Below are 21,190 nucleotides of genomic sequence, written 5' to 3'. Positions count from 1 at the left end.
GCTGGCAGGAAGCTAATGCAGAAATGACACATGGACAGAGAAACACACAGAGAAAGAGAATGGTTATAGAGTGGTGTAGGAGAAGGGTGTTTTTCGATGCACAAAGAAAAATTATGTTTTGAATGGCTTAAAGCCCACTTTTTGATACCATGATGTTTTCTTCTCTTCTTTTAAAGGAATGTAATTTAGGACCTAAAAACGCCAATTTAAATTCTTTCATTAGCTAAAGCTGTCTTGGGGACAAATACAGGGCGAAGCCCTAAAAGCACGCCTGCGGTACTTCCAGGAAGTCGAGTGATGCAGAAACCTGCAGCAGGCGGGTTGGGCGAGGTCTATGCTGGGCATGCATCAGGCAGCAGCAAGAAGGTGGCAAAGCCAATAAAGCAGATCACAGGTAGGTGATCCAGCAGGTGTAAATTATCCCACCACAGGCGGTTTGCACGACCTCCGAAGGCGGTAAGGTCGAGTCGGGAGCCGAAGGGGGTTAAGGGGTCTAAGGACCTTTAATCTTCAGAATTTTCGATTTTCTGGAAAAAATATATGTTATGCATAATTTTATTCTGAACAATTTGATACCTTATTTATTACCATACGTCAAAAACTTTTCGAGTTATTGTAAAAATGCGTAAACTTTCCCCGTAGAGATTTATGTTAACAGCAGCTCTTTAAGCCTCTTTCTCAGGTGCCGATTTCTTCAGTTTTCTCGTTTTGCGCGCATGATATTTCAAAAAGTTTCTTATATATTTCTGTAAAACTTTTCATGCATGTTTGTCTGATACATCTCAACGATCTGAACCTAAATTTCAACTAAAAAGTTAAGGTTAATGTTTAAAAATAAATATTTTTTTTACCCAAAATTTTGGAAATTTTCGATATTAACTTACTAAATTTCAAAAAAATAAATAAATAATTAAAAAAAAATAAATAAATTTAGGTTCAGGTCATAAATATAAACCAGATAAACATACATTAAAAGTTTTACGGACATATATAAGAAACTTTCTGAGATATCATGCGCGCAAAACGAGAAAACCGAAGAAACCGGCACCTGAGAAAAAGAGGCTTAAACAGCTGCTGTTAACATAAATCTCTATGGGGAAAGTTTAGGCATTTTTACAATAACTCGAAAAGATTTTGGCGTATAGTAATAAATAAGGTATCAAATTGTTCAGAATTAAACTGTGCATAACATATATTTTTTCCAGAAAATCGAAAATTTTGAAGTTTAAATGTCCTTAGACCCCTTTACATATTTTACAGCGTGTGGCAAAAAAACTCGAACAAGCAATTTTTCATGTAACTTTATTAAAAATAAATAATTTATAAAATACAGTAGAAAACCATTATAACGCACACCTTGGGACCAGAGCTTTTGCATTATACAGGTTTTGCGTTATATAGATCACTTCACAAATTTTGAAACTAATATTCAGAATACATCTATATATTAGCACTTCAGAATGAGTTTTATCTGCAATGAGTATTAAAGCACTAGTACTACAATTAGTTATTCACAAATAAATGTTTCACAATCAAAATCCTGCACTTCTGCTAGCTTCATGGTTTGCATAACAGCTGCATTTTCAACAGCCATTTGGTATTTTCTATTTACTATGAGGTACTAATTTTCAATTAAAAAGCTTTGAAATAAGTAGGAAAGATGAAAAACTTTTAAAATTTAATTTGCCTAACAATTTTCATGTTTGCAAAGCAAAACAGAGGGATTTTTTAAACTTCAAAACCTATTGTTTACTTCTGAAAAGTTGTGCGGTTTATAGAGAATTGCGTTATGCAGGTCGGCGTTATAACGGTCTTTTACTGTACAACATATTAATAATCAGAGTAGATCTTTGGCAACAAATAAGTTTAACTTTCTTCAAAGGGGTCACCTTTTGTAGCGATGCAGAGGCGCAATCTTTTATTGAAAATTTCAGCCATGGGTCGCAAATCCTTTATCTTCAATGCATCCTATTCCCACCGAAGAAATTGTTTCAGAGAGTTCAAACTCTTTTGTGTGATTTAGGGTAGATCCAACACTCTAAAATAGAACATACACTGCCATGCATGGGATTGAGGTATAGCAAGTAAGGTGTTCACTCTATAGATGATATCATGCCAGGAAAATGCTCTGTGCATCACTGTAGTCATTTTGGGCCATGTGAGCTCTCATCGAAACGTCCAGTCTACATTGCCTAAGGGCTTATTGGCAAACGCAAGTATAAGTTTTTACAATGTCCCACTGGTACACTTTTAAATGAATAATTTATTAATTAGTTGTTTAAGTAAATATTTAAAATGATACTTCCTTTCACTTGGTTCTGAATTTAATTAACAATGTTTAGGATATACTATACAGGGGTTTGGCCAGAGGATATTTGGGTCCGTTGACGGACCCTTCACAAAAATCCGATCAACCAAAACGGACCTTTCACAAAATCCCGATCAACCAAAACGGACCCTTCACAAAATTCTGATAAACAAGATCAGATCTTTCACAAATTGTTTATTGAAAGAGCAAATCTGAAAGTAAAATAACGCATATTTCTGTGTATAAACCGATAATTTTTTGAACCTTTTTTCAAGTCAAATTAGAGGGATCAGATTATACAAAATCGGCTAATTTTGAAAAAAAAAAAAAAAAATCGGCACTCTTGCGATGCTCCTGCAAGGGATAAATAATTGCTACTGCCAAATAAATATAATGGTTGTTTGTTTTATCACAGCTAATTAGCAGCAGTCCTGTTGTAAGCTTTTCTGAAAAGGCATTGGTAAGCACTTTTCTCCCCTCTCATGGTTTAATAAACAATAATAATATATATCTGCGAAATGAACTTAGAACTGCAAAGGGATAGTAAGGGTGGGGGAAAAAATATGATCGCTTCAGATAGGGTTACCAACTTCAAAATTATCACCACTTAGCGTCTGGCGTTGAACCTTTATAATGACTTGATTAGAAAAAATTCTCATCATTTTACCAGCTTGTCAATATTTGCGTTTTTACGGTGATTGCGGTGCGATGTTTAATTGTTATTTTGGGAGAAAATTATATGGGTTTTGATTTTTCGATGCTAACAAGGATGATTAACTTTAAATAAACTCTTTTAATTACCGTTTTTTTTTTTAGAAGTCTACATTTTGAAAAATGCAATCTTTTAACATCCGATATGAGAATCATATAATTCGTTCTTTTTTCAAGCTGACTTCGCTTTATTAGGATGCAAATAAATGAAAAGTCTTTTTATTTCTGTTAGAACTTTCATTTCAAGTTTTTAAAGCAAAATTCCATTTTCTGTTATTAAGTCAAAATTAAAATGCTGAATAGATGGTTTATTTTATTTTATTTATTTATGTATTTATTTATTATTATTATTATTTTTTTTTTTGCTTCAACTGTTTCCACAGATGTTAATGAAATGTTTATCATAGGACTCTAAAATGCAATCTTAAAATAATTTTATCAAAAATATTTCTTTCACAAGCCGTTTTTATACTTTTGATGCGTTCACTTTGAGAATTGCGATCTCTTTGCATCCGCTACGGGAATCCGATTTTTAGAATTTTTGATGATTGTTACGCTTTGTTAAGAGGTAAACAATTAAAATATCTTTTTATTTTTGTTAAAATCACGGAATTTATAAGTTTTAAACGAAATTCTGTGCTTTTTAAGAGTGTCTTGGGTCAAAAAGTTAAATGCTGAACCCTATTCTGAATTTTATTTTTTTAATTAATTTTTTTGTTACAATTATTTTAAATACTGTACCGAAATATTTCTAGTATAATTTAACATAATGTAGAATGGTAGATAAATATTGATACTTGAGAGAGCGATGTCCCCCCCCCCCCCCGCCAAATATCAGACCACTCCAGAATGATTTTCTCGACATAGAAGAGGAAAACACTCAACTTTAAGTTTAATTGATGCAGTTTGTGCCATCATTCTAAAATTTCGTTTTAACAAAAAAAAAAAAATTTTTTTTTGCGAAATTATTTGATTTTTCACAAAATTAATTCATTTTTCACAAAATTATTTGATTTTTCATAAAAAACGGACCTTGTGAAAAATCCTGGACAGACCCCTGCTATAGCAGGGGCCATGGGAGGCCATATGGAAAATTGTAAGGGGGATGGGGGCTAAGATTTTTTCCAAATGGTTTAACAAGATATCATCTGCATGGAAACCGATTTCTGTACAGAATAGAGTTATTAAAATTTGACATTTTTAACAATTTATTCATTAATAGCTGGGGAAGAAATGTTTTTACATTTTTGCAAAGAAAAAAGTACTAAAAGCAAGGAAGTTTGCATTTCAAATGGGGGAGGGGGCTTGAGCCCCCACTTGCCTCCTCCCCATTACTGCACCCATCCCAGGGGCAAATCTGACCCGGCACCTTCATAATGCTGCAACTAGGATCTGCATAGCCTACATAATGCTGCGAGGTTTGGTTTGCCCCAAAAACAGACGCTTTATTAATGGCGGACTTGGTGCTTTTTATTGCCCAAACAGTTCCAGAATTTTTTTGTACCTAAAACTATGTTCTTCAGCATCCCCCCCCCCTAAATTGTTTGCCTTTTTTTCAAAATAATAAACCAAATATTTTGAGGGACAGCATTTCCCCACATTTCTCCTCAACAACAGCAGTCTATAATGCACATATGACGTGGTTTAACAAGCAAAGGTTTGAAAAATCAATATTTTTTGTGATCTTGCTCATGACTTTCATATATATCCATTTCAAGAGAAAAAGGGTCAATCATTTAATTTGCCATAGATTTTAAAAGACAAAATAATCAGTTCTGGAGCAAAAATGATACTTTTTGACCACTTCCTGGATCATTTATGCAGACTTCAATAATGACTTACTTGCTGTATAGACTACTTTTGATAAAACATGAGGTGATTTGGTCCTCTCTATTTCTGAACTTATAGTGACACATCAAAAAAATTTCTGACGACAAAAGTAAAATTTCAATGATGATCAAAATTTTCTTTCAAACTTTAGTGACATTTATGCAAAAAAATTTAAAACAGAAAGTAGTATCTTGTGCATCCAGATTGTAGCCTTTTTTAAAACCATCCTGTTTACATAGATGATACAGTGGAAGATCACTAATCCGTACAACTTGGGAGCAGTGGCGGATCTAACCGATCATTTTGGGAAGGGCCATCCGAAATTTTTGGACAAACTCCCAACAAATTTTATTAAAGTGAAGTTTTAAAAACTCAATTTTAGGCGATCTTTAGTGACATTAAGTGAGGGGATAGATTAAGGAATCTTTCTCGAAAATGTTTCAAAATTGAAATTTGAGTATTTTTTAACACTTTGGGTCCTAAAAACGGATTTTAAGCTATTTTTGATGATGTCGTAAGAAGAAAGGTCATTGTTCGGGTGCTGACTCCAAATTACTTTTTGAAAATAGTAGTAAAGTTTGTAAACCGAAATATTCTGCCATTATACGTTGAGAAATTAGGTGAGGAGGTGGGTGCTCTTCTAGTTTTTCTGATGTCGAGCCTAAAAATGCTCCTTTAGGCAATGTTTGCTGACATTAAAGTGGGGGTGAAGGTGCTTGGCATTGAAATATTTGTCCATTGAGGGTCTAAAAATCCAGTTTCAAGCAATTTTTGGACATATTAGAGAAAGTTAAGGAAGATTTGTGAGCTCTCCTTCTAAAAACCTCATTCTAAAGCTATCATTGTGATATTAACTGGGAGGGGGAAGGGATAGTTCAATCGCAAATCGTTTACAATTGAAAGCCCCAAAAAGGTCATTTAAAGCCACTTTTAGGCAAGTTGAGGGATAAGGGCTGAGAAAGCTAATTTTCATTGAAAAATTTTCCTAATTGAAGTCCAAAAATGAAATTTTTGGTTACCTTTTGTGGAGGAGCATGGAAAAATGGAGCTCTAAAGAAATTGAAGCCATAAAGACGTAAATTCAGGCTCTCTTTGGTATCGTGAGCAATAGGTGTACTCTGAGGACAGCAGCATTTCGAGATTGTCCAAGTGTCTTTAGTCCAAATCAAGAAATTATTTAAACTATGGAGCAAAATTTTAGAAATAATAGTTCCGTTTCGAGGAGAGGGACAGAATTTCTCTCCCAATTATGATCTAAGTTTCTTTTAAAGTAAACACATGTTAAATTTTTTTATCTGCTCATGACATGTTCTTTCTTTTTATTTCTTCTTAAAAAAATTCCTGCAATCACACAGCTTTGATAGGAGCTATGCCCCCCCCCCCCCCCCCGTAGATCTGTCCCTATTTGGGAGCAGTGGTTGCGCGGATTTTAGGATTTTGCAGATTTAAGGCCATAAAGAAACTAACTTTAAGCGGCATTTTAAAATTAAAGAAATTAAAAGAATCACAAAAACTTTGAAATATTCATGAACTACTTCATAGTACAATTGAATAGCTTGCAATCATTAAAAAAAATTATGATAACTAAATCTTTCAGCTGTTACTAAAAATCTTTTAAATTCACAAGTAAGAATTGCTCTTGCAGAAACCACCACCACAAAGAAACAAAAACCAATAAGCGACACCAGTTTGAAAATACTTGGTATTTATTAGTCAAGTATTTTTTCTTTCAATTGAAATGTCCAATCTCATCCACGTTTGGCTTTTACATGGTGAATTCTTTGTGTTTTTAGCTTATTTTTGTACTACTTTTTGATGTCACGTGAAATATTAGCAGTTTGCTGTAATTCTGCAGCAATCTTTTACCATCTACTTTCCCTTTACAATATTTTTTCTAATTTCTTCAGTAGTACACAATATAAAGCACATTGAGAAAATTTTCAAAGCTATTCTCATGAATAACTATATTTTTATTTGATTACATAGCTCGGCATGTGTACAATGCATTACAATAAAACAGAACGTATTATCCTCAAATTATGTGTTAAAAACAATTGCTTGGGCAAACAATCCTGATTTAGATTGTTACAGACAGAAATTGGATTTATTATAGACGGGTTTCAGGTTGGTAGATTTGCGACGCTCCACTGCAATTTCAAGTTTATGGTAGCAAGAATGTAACTATAAGTATGCCAAGCATTCCTTCTTTATTTTGATATTTATTTCCGATGGCAAGACAGGTACAGAAGAACAAAAGATAGAAAGAGACCGAGTCATTGCCTTAAAAGATCTTGAGCTTGCCAGTAGACAGCTCTTTCAGAGTAGCCGAAAAAAAGATGAACATCGACGAAGGTGCTTACGGTCCAATGGATCTCTCAAGAGGGCAGATAGGGCTTGAACAAATTCCAATGCGGTTGAGATGCTCCGTCAGACAATCACGTCCAGTCAGGAGCTGGAACTGTGCAACAGCTTCCTGACGTGGACTGCTGGGGATTGTTAGATCTTCAGCACTCCAAATGATTCTATCCTAATTTTGTTTTTCCCATTGATTGCTTGATGTGCAGCTTTCAGAATGGAATGACAGTGCTGAAGAACTTGATTTTATCTTGAAGAATCAATGATTAAAACGTTGACGAGACCATGCATCACTTAAATGCCAAAGGCGTATCAAACAGAAGACAGTGAACCAACTCTTTGTTAAAAAAATAATGCAAAAAAATAGTTTTTTTTTTAAAATTAGTTATTTTTTTTTAAATTAGGATATGCAAATGTTTGCAATTTAGTTGAAAAACATAGTTGGTATACCTTAACAAATGGTTAGTCAGTTTATTTGCATTCATTATATTTAGTCAGTTTATTTGTTCAGCATATTAACTAGATTTTCGATTCACCAGATTGCCTTTGGTCAGAATTAGCCCGGATAAACAGGGGTGCCCATCTAGGGGGTGTCATGGCGCAGACTGCGCCCTATCAACATTTTTAGGTAGGGTTATTTTGACAGGCATTTTTCTCATTTTTTGGAGGGGGTCTTTGCGATATTAAGGGGGGTCCCCCTGCTCTTGGGGGGAGGGGCATCCCTGGGACAAATGAGGTGGTACTGAAAATTAAATAAAAATTTAAACACACACACACACACACAAAAAAAAACTTCCACTGTTGAAATTTTCTGGACAAATAAAAAATTATAAAACGAAGAACAAGTTAAAGAAATTTTGCTAAGGATTTCAAATACTTACCGAATTGTCTGGACAAATGAAAATGTACATGGGTGCCACTCTAAAAATTGGTCAGGACTGAAAAGCGCGTGGCTCCATTTCGCGACACCAAAATGTTAGCGCTTAGTTTGTTTGATGTTTCAGACATATATAATGCTAATTTTTGATGCTGTAACTATATAATAAAGTCAAATTGTAAGATTAAGTAAAAATTAAAACCTAAATAAAAAAATAACATATCATTTTCCAAGATTTTTACGAGGTAAAAAAGTAGAAAAAGAACCTAACAATAAAATACTATAAAAAACTTACTATTTGCTACTGCAGAAAAAAAGCTTCAGATCGTATAGTTCATGTTACATAAATAGTTCATATTTCATACAAAAAAATAGTAATTAAAAAAAAATTCAGGTATGAGATTCTTGGCTATACGATGCATTGTGATAAAAACTTTAACAAAACTTTCCAGATTAAGATAAGAATGGTTGAAATCAACAGATTGAGTAACTTATTTAGTTATTTTTTGAAAAAAAAAAAAAAAAAAAAACAGCTTATTTTTTTAACTTTGGCAAATGGGCCAGTTTTTTTGTCCTCAGAAGAATAAGACCTTTTTTGAGAGTGAGAGATTCAAAAGTAAAGATTTGTTTCATTTTTAAAAATCATTTTGAACATGAAAAAAAAATCCGATGGCCGAAACTTTTGAAAAGACGGAATTCCGTCCCTTGGACGGAAGTGTGGCAGCCATGAAAATGTACAATACACAAAGAAAATAAGCTGAAACTTTGAAAAATAGTTCCAGTAATTACCTGTTGATCAAAAGAGAGCTGAAACTCAAATGGGTTCCTATGAGGACCATAAGGGTTGCCATTCGCCAACCATATATCATAATGCAAGTTTATGGGCTCACCAGTTGATTCTCTCCAGGAGCAGTTGTTGCCTGTCCCTTCTCTGTAACATGCCACCAGGCTTATGTACCAAAACCTGGAAAGCAACACAAACACATTTAAAATTTAAATCATAGTCATTTGGGAAACAGGGGCGTAGCTAAGGGGGGGGGGACCCCCCTCAAACATTTGTCTCAAAAAAAAGAGAAAAAGAAAAGAGAAGAGAAAGAAACAAAGGTACAGATATGATATACCCTCCCCTTGGCGACGATAGAATTTTTAGCTCATTTCGAAAATCGCCAACGTTGGCGATAAAACTTTTTCCGGTAGCCCTAGTAACCCTGCAGAATATGCCTGGGAAGTACAGATGTGAACTAATTCTTTTCGCACGTGTGTCCGTGGAGGTAGGTGCACATATGTTCCGCTCTTAGGGGGATTTTACGACGTGGTGTTGTTTCGTGCAATATACCTTACAGGAATGCTTATTTTGTGTTAGTTTAAATTCAGTAGTTGTGTTTTGAAGTAAAAACATTAGAAAATGCCAGTTTCTTCAAACTTGAAGGTTAATTAAAAGTTAACTCCAACGTGGTGTGTATCTGTAATGTGCCATTGTCATATATGTATTGTTTTAGACTGAGTGTGAATATTTATACCATATAAAAAGGTAAGTTCTTTATTTTAGAATTCAAAAAAAACCTCTCACTTCCAAAATTCTTTGTTTTTACAAATCCTTGAGGGGTTCTTGTAGTATACATAACTGTGATCATACTCCGACTGTAATGTATATTAACAGTCGGAGGGATAACTGGCGAGCCAGAGGTCTCATAGTACTTTCGTAATGATACCGAGGCAGGGCCGGCGAGCCGAGGTCTCATTACGAAAGTACTATGAGACCGAGGGCTGGTATCCCGGAGAAATGATGAAAAAAAAATTAATGCATTAATTTTGACTTGTAATTAATACAATAATTTATTTCATTGTATTTCAATATGTTTACAAAAAACCCCGGCCCTGTACATTTTTGAAGCATATATTCGTGATGCTTTTTGTTGTGCTTTTATGTTGTTTTTATATATATTGTGTTCTGAAGTGCTTTGATCATGTTTTCTTATCTGATTTTTTCCTGTTGGCGCTAAAAAAGCATCGCTAAGAACGATGTATGACATATCTCGTCATACATCGTTTTCTTGGCGACGCTTTCTTGGCGCCAACAGGAAAAAGTTGCCAAGGGTGGGGTATATCACATCAGTTCCGAAACAAAAAAAGAAGGAAAAGAAAAATCAAAACAACTTTTTTCTGAGTAACAAAGGTCAAAAATTCACTTCGCTCCCCCCCCCCCTCCATGCCATTGAAAATGTGCTCGATGAGTGACCCTCAAGCATAAAGACGCCTCCCTCTGCTGCGACAATTTTTTGATAATTGAGTGAAATTTGACACTTCGCTTTAGAAATGAGATTGATTTGGTAAATCCACGTATATGTAGCCTTTCTTCGTCATCGATTCTGCAAATTGCTAAATATGTTTAATTTTATGAGTGGCGCAGTGGGAATATTGCATACAGTCGAATCTGCATATTTCGAATTTCACAGGAAAGAAAAAAATCGAGATAAAGAGGTTTTGAGATACAGGGGCTCTTTAAGAAACTTTATAGAAATTTGGAATATGATGGTGAAATCGATACTAAAGACAATGTGGGCTCTTGATTAAAATTCTTCTGTATTAGTTTTGTTGCGTATTTATTATATTATTACATTATTAAGTGTTTTATTGCAAGTTTAAGGAATCATTTTGACAGTATAAGAAACTTTAAGCATATCTTTTTCAAGAAAAAGTCTTATTGCTTTTTGGTTCCAGATTTTTTTTTTTTTTTTTTGGATTCATTGTTTATCCTCTTGAGGTTAGCAATTGATGCAAATCTAACCTGGCCAATATTCCACGATTTTCCTTTTTTCATCACTTGAAAAAATCTAATACTTTCTTTTTACTCCTATCATTTCGGTTTTCTAAGGAATCGCAATATTAAGAAAGAGAGCAACCAAAGATCAGTACTAATCCAGATAACTGAGCGAAATGGCTTTTAACTTGAATGATGATTTTTAATCATGAACTTGAAATGTCCATCTTAAATGTCAAACCTGTGAATTTCACCCCTTTACTCTTCTTCCAAAAAGTGCGCGAAACGACTGTCATTTTGTTAATCTTCCTAGAAAGCCTATTTGTGGAACGCATTTCTCCTTTTTTTCCACTGCCCCCTCAGCTCTTGAAGACAATTCCTCTGTTTCTGAGTTGAAGAAAATGTTTTTGTTTGCTGCTTTAAAGATCATTGGGCTTGGAGTCCGAAAATAATAGCATAACTGGAATTCGAGACAATAGAGGTTTTTGTTGGTCTGGTCTCGTGTGTGTCATAGGTCATAGTCAAAACGACCTTTGCTAACCAGAGTATCCATTGCAATCACATTGATTTTTCATCCAGTATTTACTGCGTATTCTTTTGGAAACGTACAGTCTGTTTAAAATAGTACATTTTTAGTGAAAGTTGATGCATAATGAAGCGAGCAAAACCGACAAGCTTTTTTAAACCCAAAGGAAAAAAAAATGAAAATGAAGAAAAGGATTGCTCTAAAAAGAGAAAGTCAACGTCATCTGAAAAAAACGAAGTACAGTCAGCAAAGCAGCCCTAGCCCCATCGGACCCTTCTGAAGGTAATTTTATTTTAATTCAAGAGAAAAATTGCATAGCATTACATGAATAAAATGTTAAAAAACGAAATGAATCTAGACTATTTCTATTAGTTTAGTTTGCATTAAAAAGTAGAAAATAAAAAAAGACTTAAGCTGTTTATAACACTCGAAAATTGCTGTTGCTCTCTCAAATAGATATTTATGTAAATTCTAAAGCAGCTAATAAAATTAAAAATAGAAACTTGAGAGGAAAACAGATGATATGCAACTTTGAGAGAATATATATATATATATATATGTGTGTGTGTGTGCCTATATTTCTACCGCCTATACTTCTTCCCTATTTTTTTTTTATTCAAATTTTCTTAACTGCTTTAAAATTAGCATAAATGTAAATATATAAAAAGCAACATATAAATACAACGATATGAAAAGCAATTTCATTTTTTGCGGGCTATAATTCAAGAAGTCTTTTTTTATTTTTTTCATACTTTTAGTGCAAACCAAGTTAGTAAAAATAGTCTTTATAGTCTGACCACCGATGAGATTGAAAGTCAATGGAAGTATCTATTAGCTTTCAGGGATGCCAGCTTTTGTAGATGTGTGTTAGCCTCTAAATTAAGCAATCACTTTGAAATTAACGGAACACACTCAATGGTTTGGATTGACTGGTTTTGACAAGACTGTTGCGAGAAAATTTCACTTTAAATTAAATGGAGGGAAAAGAAAAAAAAAGTTGAATTTTCCATAACATTAGAAAAATATAAAAAAACTTCTTTGCTTTTGTTTTGTTTGACACAAGTATCGGACTTTGGGCATTCCATTCCAAAGTAGTATGTAAGATTCACTTCCCTCTTATTTTTTTTAATACTGAAAAACACACGCACACAAACATATATATATATATATATATATATATATATATATATATATATATATATAGATATACATATATATATATATATATATATATATATAAAAGAAGTAACCCCCATCCGAAAGTCGGGTTACAAAAGGGGGGACTACGCCTCTGTTGGGAAACTTGAATAAGGGGCATTCTACGGTATTTTTGACATTTATGTAGAGTCCGTAATGTGACCTTTTTTGCCATAACTTTTTAATTTACTGTTTGATTAGCATATTATTTTATTTTGATCTTTCCCTACCAACACACCAGCTCAAATTAAAATAATTTGCAAATCAAACGGTAAAGTAAAAAGTTATGGCAAAAAAAGGTCACGTTACGGACTCTACAAAATGTCAAAAATACCGTGGAATGCCCCATAATACAGAGCTTATGATAAAAATTTAAATTGTACTAAAATTCTGGTGCTTGAAAAAGCAAACAGACTTGGGGAACCCCTGTCAAAGTCTCAGGAACCCATGGGTTCTGGGGAACCTAGATAGAAGACCTCTGCACTATACCTAGCTTGATTATTGTCTTGCACTGCATATGTGAACTGGTGGCCATTCACAACATGTTCTGGAGCATCTTCATCCTCACACAGCTCACCAGTGGGACAGGGTACACTCCTTAAGAAATCTTCCGTTCCATTTTCCTTACAGTTGCGATCATAGGAGACAGTGTCAATTCTTTCAAACATTGCATTACAAACGTTATTCCGATCGGAGTCATATTTGAGCCGCTGTCTATAGAAGTCAAGAAAAAATTGGCGGTGAACAACCACAAATGTAGCTTTTGGCTGTGCATTTTTGGCATCTGAAGTAAGATTCCCGTAGATAAAGCCTAAAGTGTTAATGTGGTCATGATTATCTGTTTTTTGAAAGCCAAATTTTGACATGAACATGAAAAATTCACCAGTGTTCCATGTTCCAGACAAATGTAATCCGTCACTCCACGGAGTCAAAACATAAAAGAAAACTATTCCGAAAAATTGCTTCAACATTTTATACGTAATTTGGGCTCAAATGCAGCAACTCATCAAATATTCACAGGTCGATCAACAACTTCTTTAAGCAGAATAATAACATTTTGTCCCCAAATGATTGCAAAGTTGTATCCAATGCATTTATAGCAACAAACTAAAAGTCTTGTGCAGAGAAAACGATAAATGTAATATTAAACGACCAATGCAAGACGACTTTTAAGAAATGTTGTTGTTGCTGTTTCGAAGAAAAACGGTTGACAGTTAATACACCCTCCCCCCCCCCTTTTTCATAAAGGCCATTAAAATTTTAATGAAGGAAAAAAAGAAGGAGAAATGTTTATTTTATCAACAATTTAAATTGTAAACGCAGTACGCATGTGGGATATTTATTTATTTTTTTCAAATTGATGAGAATTTTTCCTTTTAGAAAAGAGGAAATGTTTAGGGACATAAAATAAACATTTTTGTGATTTTCTTCTTTCAACGATATGTATGATGAAAAAGCACTTAACTAAGCTTCGAATTTCTCTTGAATTATTATTATTTGGTTTGAAAATAAAAATGAGAAGTGATATCTTCTTATCATTTTTAGTTGTCCTTCGTGTTAAGCGCTTATCACACGATCCAACATGAGACAAGTCCAAGCAACGCTGAAGTTCGAGCTATCCTCTATACCAGCCAACACTGGCAGAGCTCAGACTTGTTTCTAAACCATGACGTCATCGTTACTATTGTGGGTTGCCGTAAAAGTTCGGATCGTCTGCTTTCAAAACAAATACTTGGTTTGCTAAAATAAGTTTTTATCTCTTCATGCGGGCTTTTTTTTACTTGTTTCATCGCCGATAGTTTTAGTAAATAATGTTTGAAAAAAAGGACTTTATTTTGATACATTTTTTTTTGTTCCGTATGCTATTTTTTACTTCCTTCCTTTTTTCAATAAAAATCTTGTCATTGTTCACTTTCAAGTAAAAAAAGGTGCTAAATTTTAACTGCATAAAAATTGTCTTTTTTGTCTTCATTTGTTTGGTTATTAATTTTTCCCTATGCAGATTCAAAATAATGCCTTATGAAAAATGGCTTTTATAATTTAGTTCCATGATTTTTTTTTCACCTCGTTTGTGCGCAGAAATGCAGAAGAAATTTATTGAATTTAAAATTTTCCTAAAAAAGTGCTATTAATGTAGGTTTAATTAACTAAAGACTAACAGCTGAAGTAAATTAATTTTATATCAATTTTATAATAACAAAAAGGCTTTTTTTCCCACAGAATACATTTAGAAATCTGCTGCCCCCCTCCCCCACACACACACATAACTTTTGAGTGAATAGTCAGATTTGAACAAACTTTCTGTTTGAAAAATTTCAGCAAGCACACCTCATTTCCAGATTTTACTTTTTGATTTGAAATATATTTTGTTCCATTTTTTACGCATTAAAGGAATGTAACATTAGCCTCTAAGGGAAAATTTAAGGCAAAGATAAATCCCTAACTTAAAGGTGAATTTGCTTCAAACAAACAGTTGGAAAAAAGTTCTTGGTGATGAACATGTATATAGAAAAGGTATTTGCCAATTTAACTATTTTAAAAGTATTTTATGAACAACTGAAAATTTTTTAACATTCAGAATGACAGAAAACATTATTTTTTATCACCTAAAAAAAATTAAGGGGGGGGGATTTGTGCAGATTTTGAATACATTCTCAATTCTTGGTATCAAGGAATAGATAAAAAAGCTATCACTAAAATTGAAATGCCATATCTCGTAGACCTGAATATTGACACAAGAGATAAACATGACTGAACCAAAATGAAAGGAATATGAAATGCAAATGGTTTTACTAATGCTGCGGAATTGAAGGGAAATGCCTAGCTACCAATTCTGACTCCTGTACCATACAATTAGTCGTAATCCAACTACCCAGCTGTGGCAGAAATTCATTACTTCCATCTTTTTTTTTTTTTTTGTTTTACTTCATAAGTTAATTTATTATATTTTCCCTATTCAGATTAAAAATGTACATTATGAAAAATTGTTTGAATAATTTAGTTTTATGATTTTCTTTCTCCATGCATGTACAAAGAAATGCTAGAGAAAATTTTAGGGCCTCCAACTCCGACTCCTGCACCCCCAAAATTAGTCGTACTTCCACTCTGCAGCTTCGGCAGAAATTCCTTATTTTCATCCCTTTTGTCTTACTTTATTGAGTACCGGTACTGGCACGGCTTTGCCAGTAGTAGAAAAATAAAAGGTGGTTTGGTTTGCCTGTATATTTACAAATAATGGATGATGAATTTCTTGCCAATTTGATGTGTTCATTTGCTCTCAAATGTTACGGTTCCATGTTATGATAAATTGGAAATTTATTTGTCCAGGTTATGATAATTTCCTTGGTAAAATATTCTTAACATTGGAATAGTAAAAGAACAAAATGGAATTTTCGAAAAATTTCTTCGAGGTGCTCACCCCTATGCTACAAACTAATTCTGCGCCAAATTTCATAAAAATCAGCCGAGCGGTCTAGGCACTATGCGCGTAACAGACGTACAGAGATCCAGAGACAGACTTTCATCTTTATTATTAGTAAAAGATTTTTTTTCCCTATTCAGGTCAAAAATTTTACAAAATGAAAAAGTTTAAATTACTAATTCAATGATTTTCTTTCTCCATGCTTGTACACAGATTTTTTTGAAAACATTTTTGGTCCTCTGACACCTGAATCCCAAAACTATTTGTACTCCGACACCAGTACGTAGTGTTTTCAACCCTAATACTACCCTAATATTAATATCTGTACCTCAGGTCAGAACAACGTAAGTCATATAATTGTAACTTTAGAGGCGAGAGGAAAAACTTTTGTCTGCCGCATGCAAAAGATTGAACATGCGCTCAACACAGACACAAATGCCTACATACACACACACGAACTCCTACACACACAGCACTGCATACACAACACGCACACACATGCATACATACACATATACACGCACCCACATACATGCGCCTACACTAACACACGCGCATTCATACACACACACGCTCGTGATTGCGAAAAACATAATTTGAATTCAAGATGCCAAAAATTCAAATTAATATAATTTTTTTTTAGAATTGCATTTACATGGCTCGATGCGGAATGAATAGGATTCTACGTACAATATAATAATGAATGAATTGAAAATCACAATTTTTGGACTTACATCAGTCTGGCTCTGAGGTACAGATATTATGGAAGAGGTATGGAAAGTGTTCACATAAGCAGGAAGATGTTATATTCACAAGTAACCCCATCTTACCTACCTTACAGCTGACTTTCAAAAGAAGTTGTTTCAATTTAAAAAGTTATGTCATAAATTCACTTGCATGTTCATATAATGGTTTGCAACAGCTAAGTTTAGCTCCATAATTAGTTTAAAATATGTTTTTACAAGGAAAGGACATATTGGTAAAATTATATACAACACCCGCTAAAACAAAGATTATGTCACCAAGAGGTAGGACTGGTACTGTCATATTTTGAGAATTTTAAATATTTTTTGCTTGAGGTTATCTTACTAAAACATGCCATGTACACATGTGACCCATGTTCAAATGTGCCCCTTTTTCCCCTACATAGTCATAAAAAATGCAAATTAACATCTAAAATACATCATTAAGAGTTGTGCTAAAAATGTTTATTTTTTAAAAAAGAAATTAATAAACTCATAATTAAAAAATCAACTTTAAGAAATCTTACTGTGTTCAAAAACTTCAGGTAGAGTCTTAAAAAATGCAAATTATTATCTTAACTACTAAAGGCAAAACTTGATGAAGGAAACATGAAAAGTTATTACATCATCCCATTTAATTGAAAATTTTCCATCAAACCCCACTTCATACCGGATAATCCCCACATATATACCGGATAACCCCCATATCAATATCAGATTAACTACTGGATATCCTGCAAAAATCTGTCAGATATCCCGTAAGGTGTGGGCTGGCTGGATCAGATACCGGATTGTTAAAAAAAAATAGCCGGAAACCGAATAGTTCCCAAATAATTGGTGCAACATTGTTAACATATTCGCAAAGTAATGACATGAACAGCAAGTACACCAAATTGAATAACAATGTTTATTTTAAATATAAAAACTATAGCAAATGTTCCAATCATGCTTTACTCAGGTAAAGAACTATTCGTTAAAAAAATAGCATAAACTATAATAAAAGAACAGAATAAAAAAAATACTATGAAATCGTAATAAAAATTGGTAGAGGGAATACATTTCTAGGCTTTTCAAAGTAATGATGCTTGGGTTCAAATCTTCATTTCTTCTTGGTTAAATGCAATGAATTCTCTTCAAATGGGAAAAACTTGTTTTTTTTTTTCTTGAATTAAAACATAGCCATCACCAACTGAACTATTACAATTGTAAATGCCTCAGTGACTTGTGGTTTTCTTCAATTACTTTGGCACCGGAACTCAAAGGATGAAAAGATTAACCAGCAAGTTAACCAATATGACAGATAATTTAATTTATTTAACCTGTCAATATCGACAAACCAGCTAGCGTTTAATGGTAAGATTTCACTAAAAGGTCTTTCTCGTATCCTTCTTCATTCATTTGCACAGATGAATGGCTGAAAGGGATCCTTGTAACTGAGAAGCAAAAATTATGTACAGCTCTCTTACAAAATGATTCAGAAACTCACTTTTAAATCATGATAAAGCAATAACATAGATTAATTTTAATTTTTTTTAACACTAAAAGCAAGACAAAATGATAATTATTTGCAAGCAGGATTAATACTGATTTATTAGCACTGCAAAATGAAAAGTTGTTTTTGAATCTTATGAAATTAAGAATTTCTCACTATTCTAGAACACCTCAAAAACTATTTTACAAACATTTATTATAAAAATTATGTATCAAGCATCAGCCTACTTTTTATATGATACTGTTTTATGTAAACAAAGTTTTACATTTCGCACATACGCACTATGAGAAATAATACGGCAAATAATCAAATTAAGATTATTGTTATTTTTTCCAGTAATTTGACAAGGATTCAGTAAAATGTAAACAATCATTTGGCGTCGATATGTACCGGTACTGTCGCCAATGTACCTTTAACCAAAACTACGAATTAATGTAAGAATTAGCCAAATTTACAGGCGAAATTTCAGCACGAACAACAATAAAACTAAAGGTATCACAGCATTTAAGATTTTTCTTTCACGCACTATATCAAGCAAATAAATAAACATCGAAAAGGATATCTTTACCGTATGTAAGGAGCATGCATGCTTTCGGCAATCGCTGATTAATCAATTCCTTGAAAATACTCCCTCATTAACCATATCCTATAAATCTTCATGCTGTACAAGGGACTTTTAACATCCCATAGACATTTTTTCTCGCTAATAAAGTCCATTATTTAATAAATTTCTTAGTCTTCTACTTCGGATTCAAGCAGTCAGCCATGTTGGATTTGCCCGTGCACTCAGATGCTTTCCTATTGGTCGAAAGACCAACTCTACCCAACTTTATTGCTCGGAAGCTATAATCTTGGACTAAACTCGCGTACGGGGGAACAATAGAAATGATGACGTCGATCTTGGCCGAAGCACCTGAGGTATATTGGACTAGTCCGGTATTGGATGGAATAGGGTGAAAAGTTGCATCGTGTGATAAGCGCTTTAGGAAAGTGAGTTTGTGCGGTGTGTGTTTTACTGGTGTGGCGATATGTGTATACAGAGCATTTTTTTCCATGATGAAATATTTTGATATAATGTTTTTAAAACAACGATACATCATTACATAGGTATTTTATTGCTTCAAATAATGGAAGACCGTTCTGTTCTCGACATAGAGATAAGAAACGTACCTGTTAGGCTTAATGACGTTGGTTCCGAAATGAATGGTGATTGTGTCAACTCTTTATTTATTTCTTCTAATGTCGCTAATGAAGAAGCAACTCACGCAACGGAAATTAATGACGGGAAATGTGCCCCCAAATCCGTGGATATATCGGATGAATTCCGTGAAAAACTCAATGTATGCCGTGACAGTACCAGTAATTGTGCTTTAATAAACGGATGTAACAAATTCTTACACGACGATATGAAATGTGTCGATATTTCTATGAATGGCTTAACAAAGTGCTCTAACTTAGGAATATTAAATGCTCACTTAGATAAATTGAGTCACAGGACGCGTATAGGACAACCCGTGACTTACTCCGAAAGGACCAACACCGAATCTACTGTAAGTGATGCCCTCAGTTTTAAATGTGCTCCTGATTCTAGTGTAAACTCATCGAATGATGTCTGTGGTAGTGATTTCGATGCAAAATCGAATGTCACGAAGTGTGCAAGAGAAGAGTCCTGCCCGCCAGTCCTACTCGAGCAGGGAGCCGAAAGCGATGTAAACATAACATACCTCGGCTATGACTCAGAATGCCAGATGCCAGACATCATGAGGCTCATTCAAAAAGACTTATCTGAACCTTATTCTATATACACTTATAGATATTTTATTCATAATTGGCCAAAATTGTGTTTCTTGGTAAGTATCATTCGAGAGAAATGAATTTGGGGAGAAGTGACACTAATTCGCGTAGAAAGTAATGTAGTGTTGTCCTTGCCAGGTTATCGTCAGTGACGTAGTGGCTAAAGTAACAGACGATTATCATGGGCGTATCCAGAGGGGAGCACAACTGCCCCCCTTCCATAATAGAAAATGTTTCACATAAAACCATAGAAGTTTTGAAGGTTTTCATAGATGGTTGTTTTAATTTCTTAACAGTGAGCTTGGCTCTGGTTCCTAGATGCTTGACTTGGAGAGTGTATATTTCCTCTTTGGGAGCTGATTGAGCCAGGGCTGGATTTAGGGGAGGGCAGGCGGGGCTACTGCCCCAGGGCCTCCACAACAAAGGGGCCCCCACAATAAAATTTTTACAAAATATCCTAACTTTCACGGGTCAGCAAATTACATTTTTTCTCCCCTATAAATTATTATAATAATAATATAAAAAATAAATAGCAGTAACTTCAGGATGTATTTACTATTAAAGTGCTGATCGAAAATATCGGATATATACATATATATCAAAATATTCAGATATATATCAAAGTATCGGATATTTTTGAAAATATGATCTTTTCGAACCGTGATTAGGGGCCTCCACTCCTTCGTTGCCCCGGGGCCTCCACACTTCCAAATCCGGCCCTGGATTGAGCAGGGAAGTTACTGGCATTAACGGGCCTCCTGAACTTATTTTTTGCTATTAAATGTCTCTAAAGTTTGCTGAATCTGTTTGATAAAGTTTGCTGAATAAGGAAATATTTGTGATGTCACAGTGATCTATCAGGCCTCACTACACATCAAGTTGGGTCACTGTCTCAATACTGCCACAGTAAAACTAAGTAATACAGCACCAAAAACACTTCTCTCTACCAAGAAAAGGTTGCTGAAATGTAATTTCATGTGCCCCTCCCTCTCTTCCTTTACAGAATAAAATAATTATAATTTAGACAAATTTCTTCGTTGAGACCCCTCATTTCAAAATTTTTGAAACGAAGTTTTATCAATGTATTTCGTAGGAAAAATGCGACAAAATACATTACACAAATGAGTACTGTCCGACCATCACGAGAAAAGCCACTGCCGAAATGTCTGCGCTTG

The 21,190-nt window shown here is 34.0% G+C and overlaps 2 protein-coding genes across 2 annotated transcripts in view; one reads left to right on the top strand and one right to left on the bottom strand.

Moving 5' to 3' along the window:
* The window catches only part of LOC129235083 (uncharacterized), a 27,894-nt gene extending 14,358 nt beyond the window's left edge, over positions 1 to 13,536 (bottom strand). Inside the window, exons 1-2 of the mRNA XM_054868762.1 lie at positions 13,055 to 13,536; positions 8,820 to 9,045 (exon numbers count right to left, since the gene is read on the bottom strand). Coding sequence (XP_054724737.1) covers positions 8,820 to 9,045; positions 13,055 to 13,536 — 708 coding nt within the window. The remainder of the gene's footprint in view (positions 1 to 8,819; positions 9,046 to 13,054) is intronic.
* Positions 13,537 to 19,217: 5,681 nt separating this feature from the next.
* LOC129216888 (uncharacterized) overlaps positions 19,218 to 21,190 on the top strand; it is a 31,606-nt gene continuing 29,633 nt past the window's right edge. Inside the window, exon 1 of the mRNA XM_054851105.1 lies at positions 19,218 to 20,071. Within this exon, the coding sequence (XP_054707080.1) occupies positions 19,349 to 20,071 (723 nt within the window). The 5' untranslated portion in view covers positions 19,218 to 19,348. The remainder of the gene's footprint in view (positions 20,072 to 21,190) is intronic.

The sequence above is a fragment of the Uloborus diversus genome, chromosome 2 (assembly GCF_026930045.1).
Source record: "Uloborus diversus isolate 005 chromosome 2, Udiv.v.3.1, whole genome shotgun sequence".
In the NCBI taxonomy this organism is placed as follows: Eukaryota; Metazoa; Arthropoda; class Arachnida; order Araneae; family Uloboridae; genus Uloborus; species Uloborus diversus.
The sequence above is the reverse complement of the archived record's forward strand: the minus strand, read 5'-3'. Positions and strand labels throughout refer to the sequence as shown.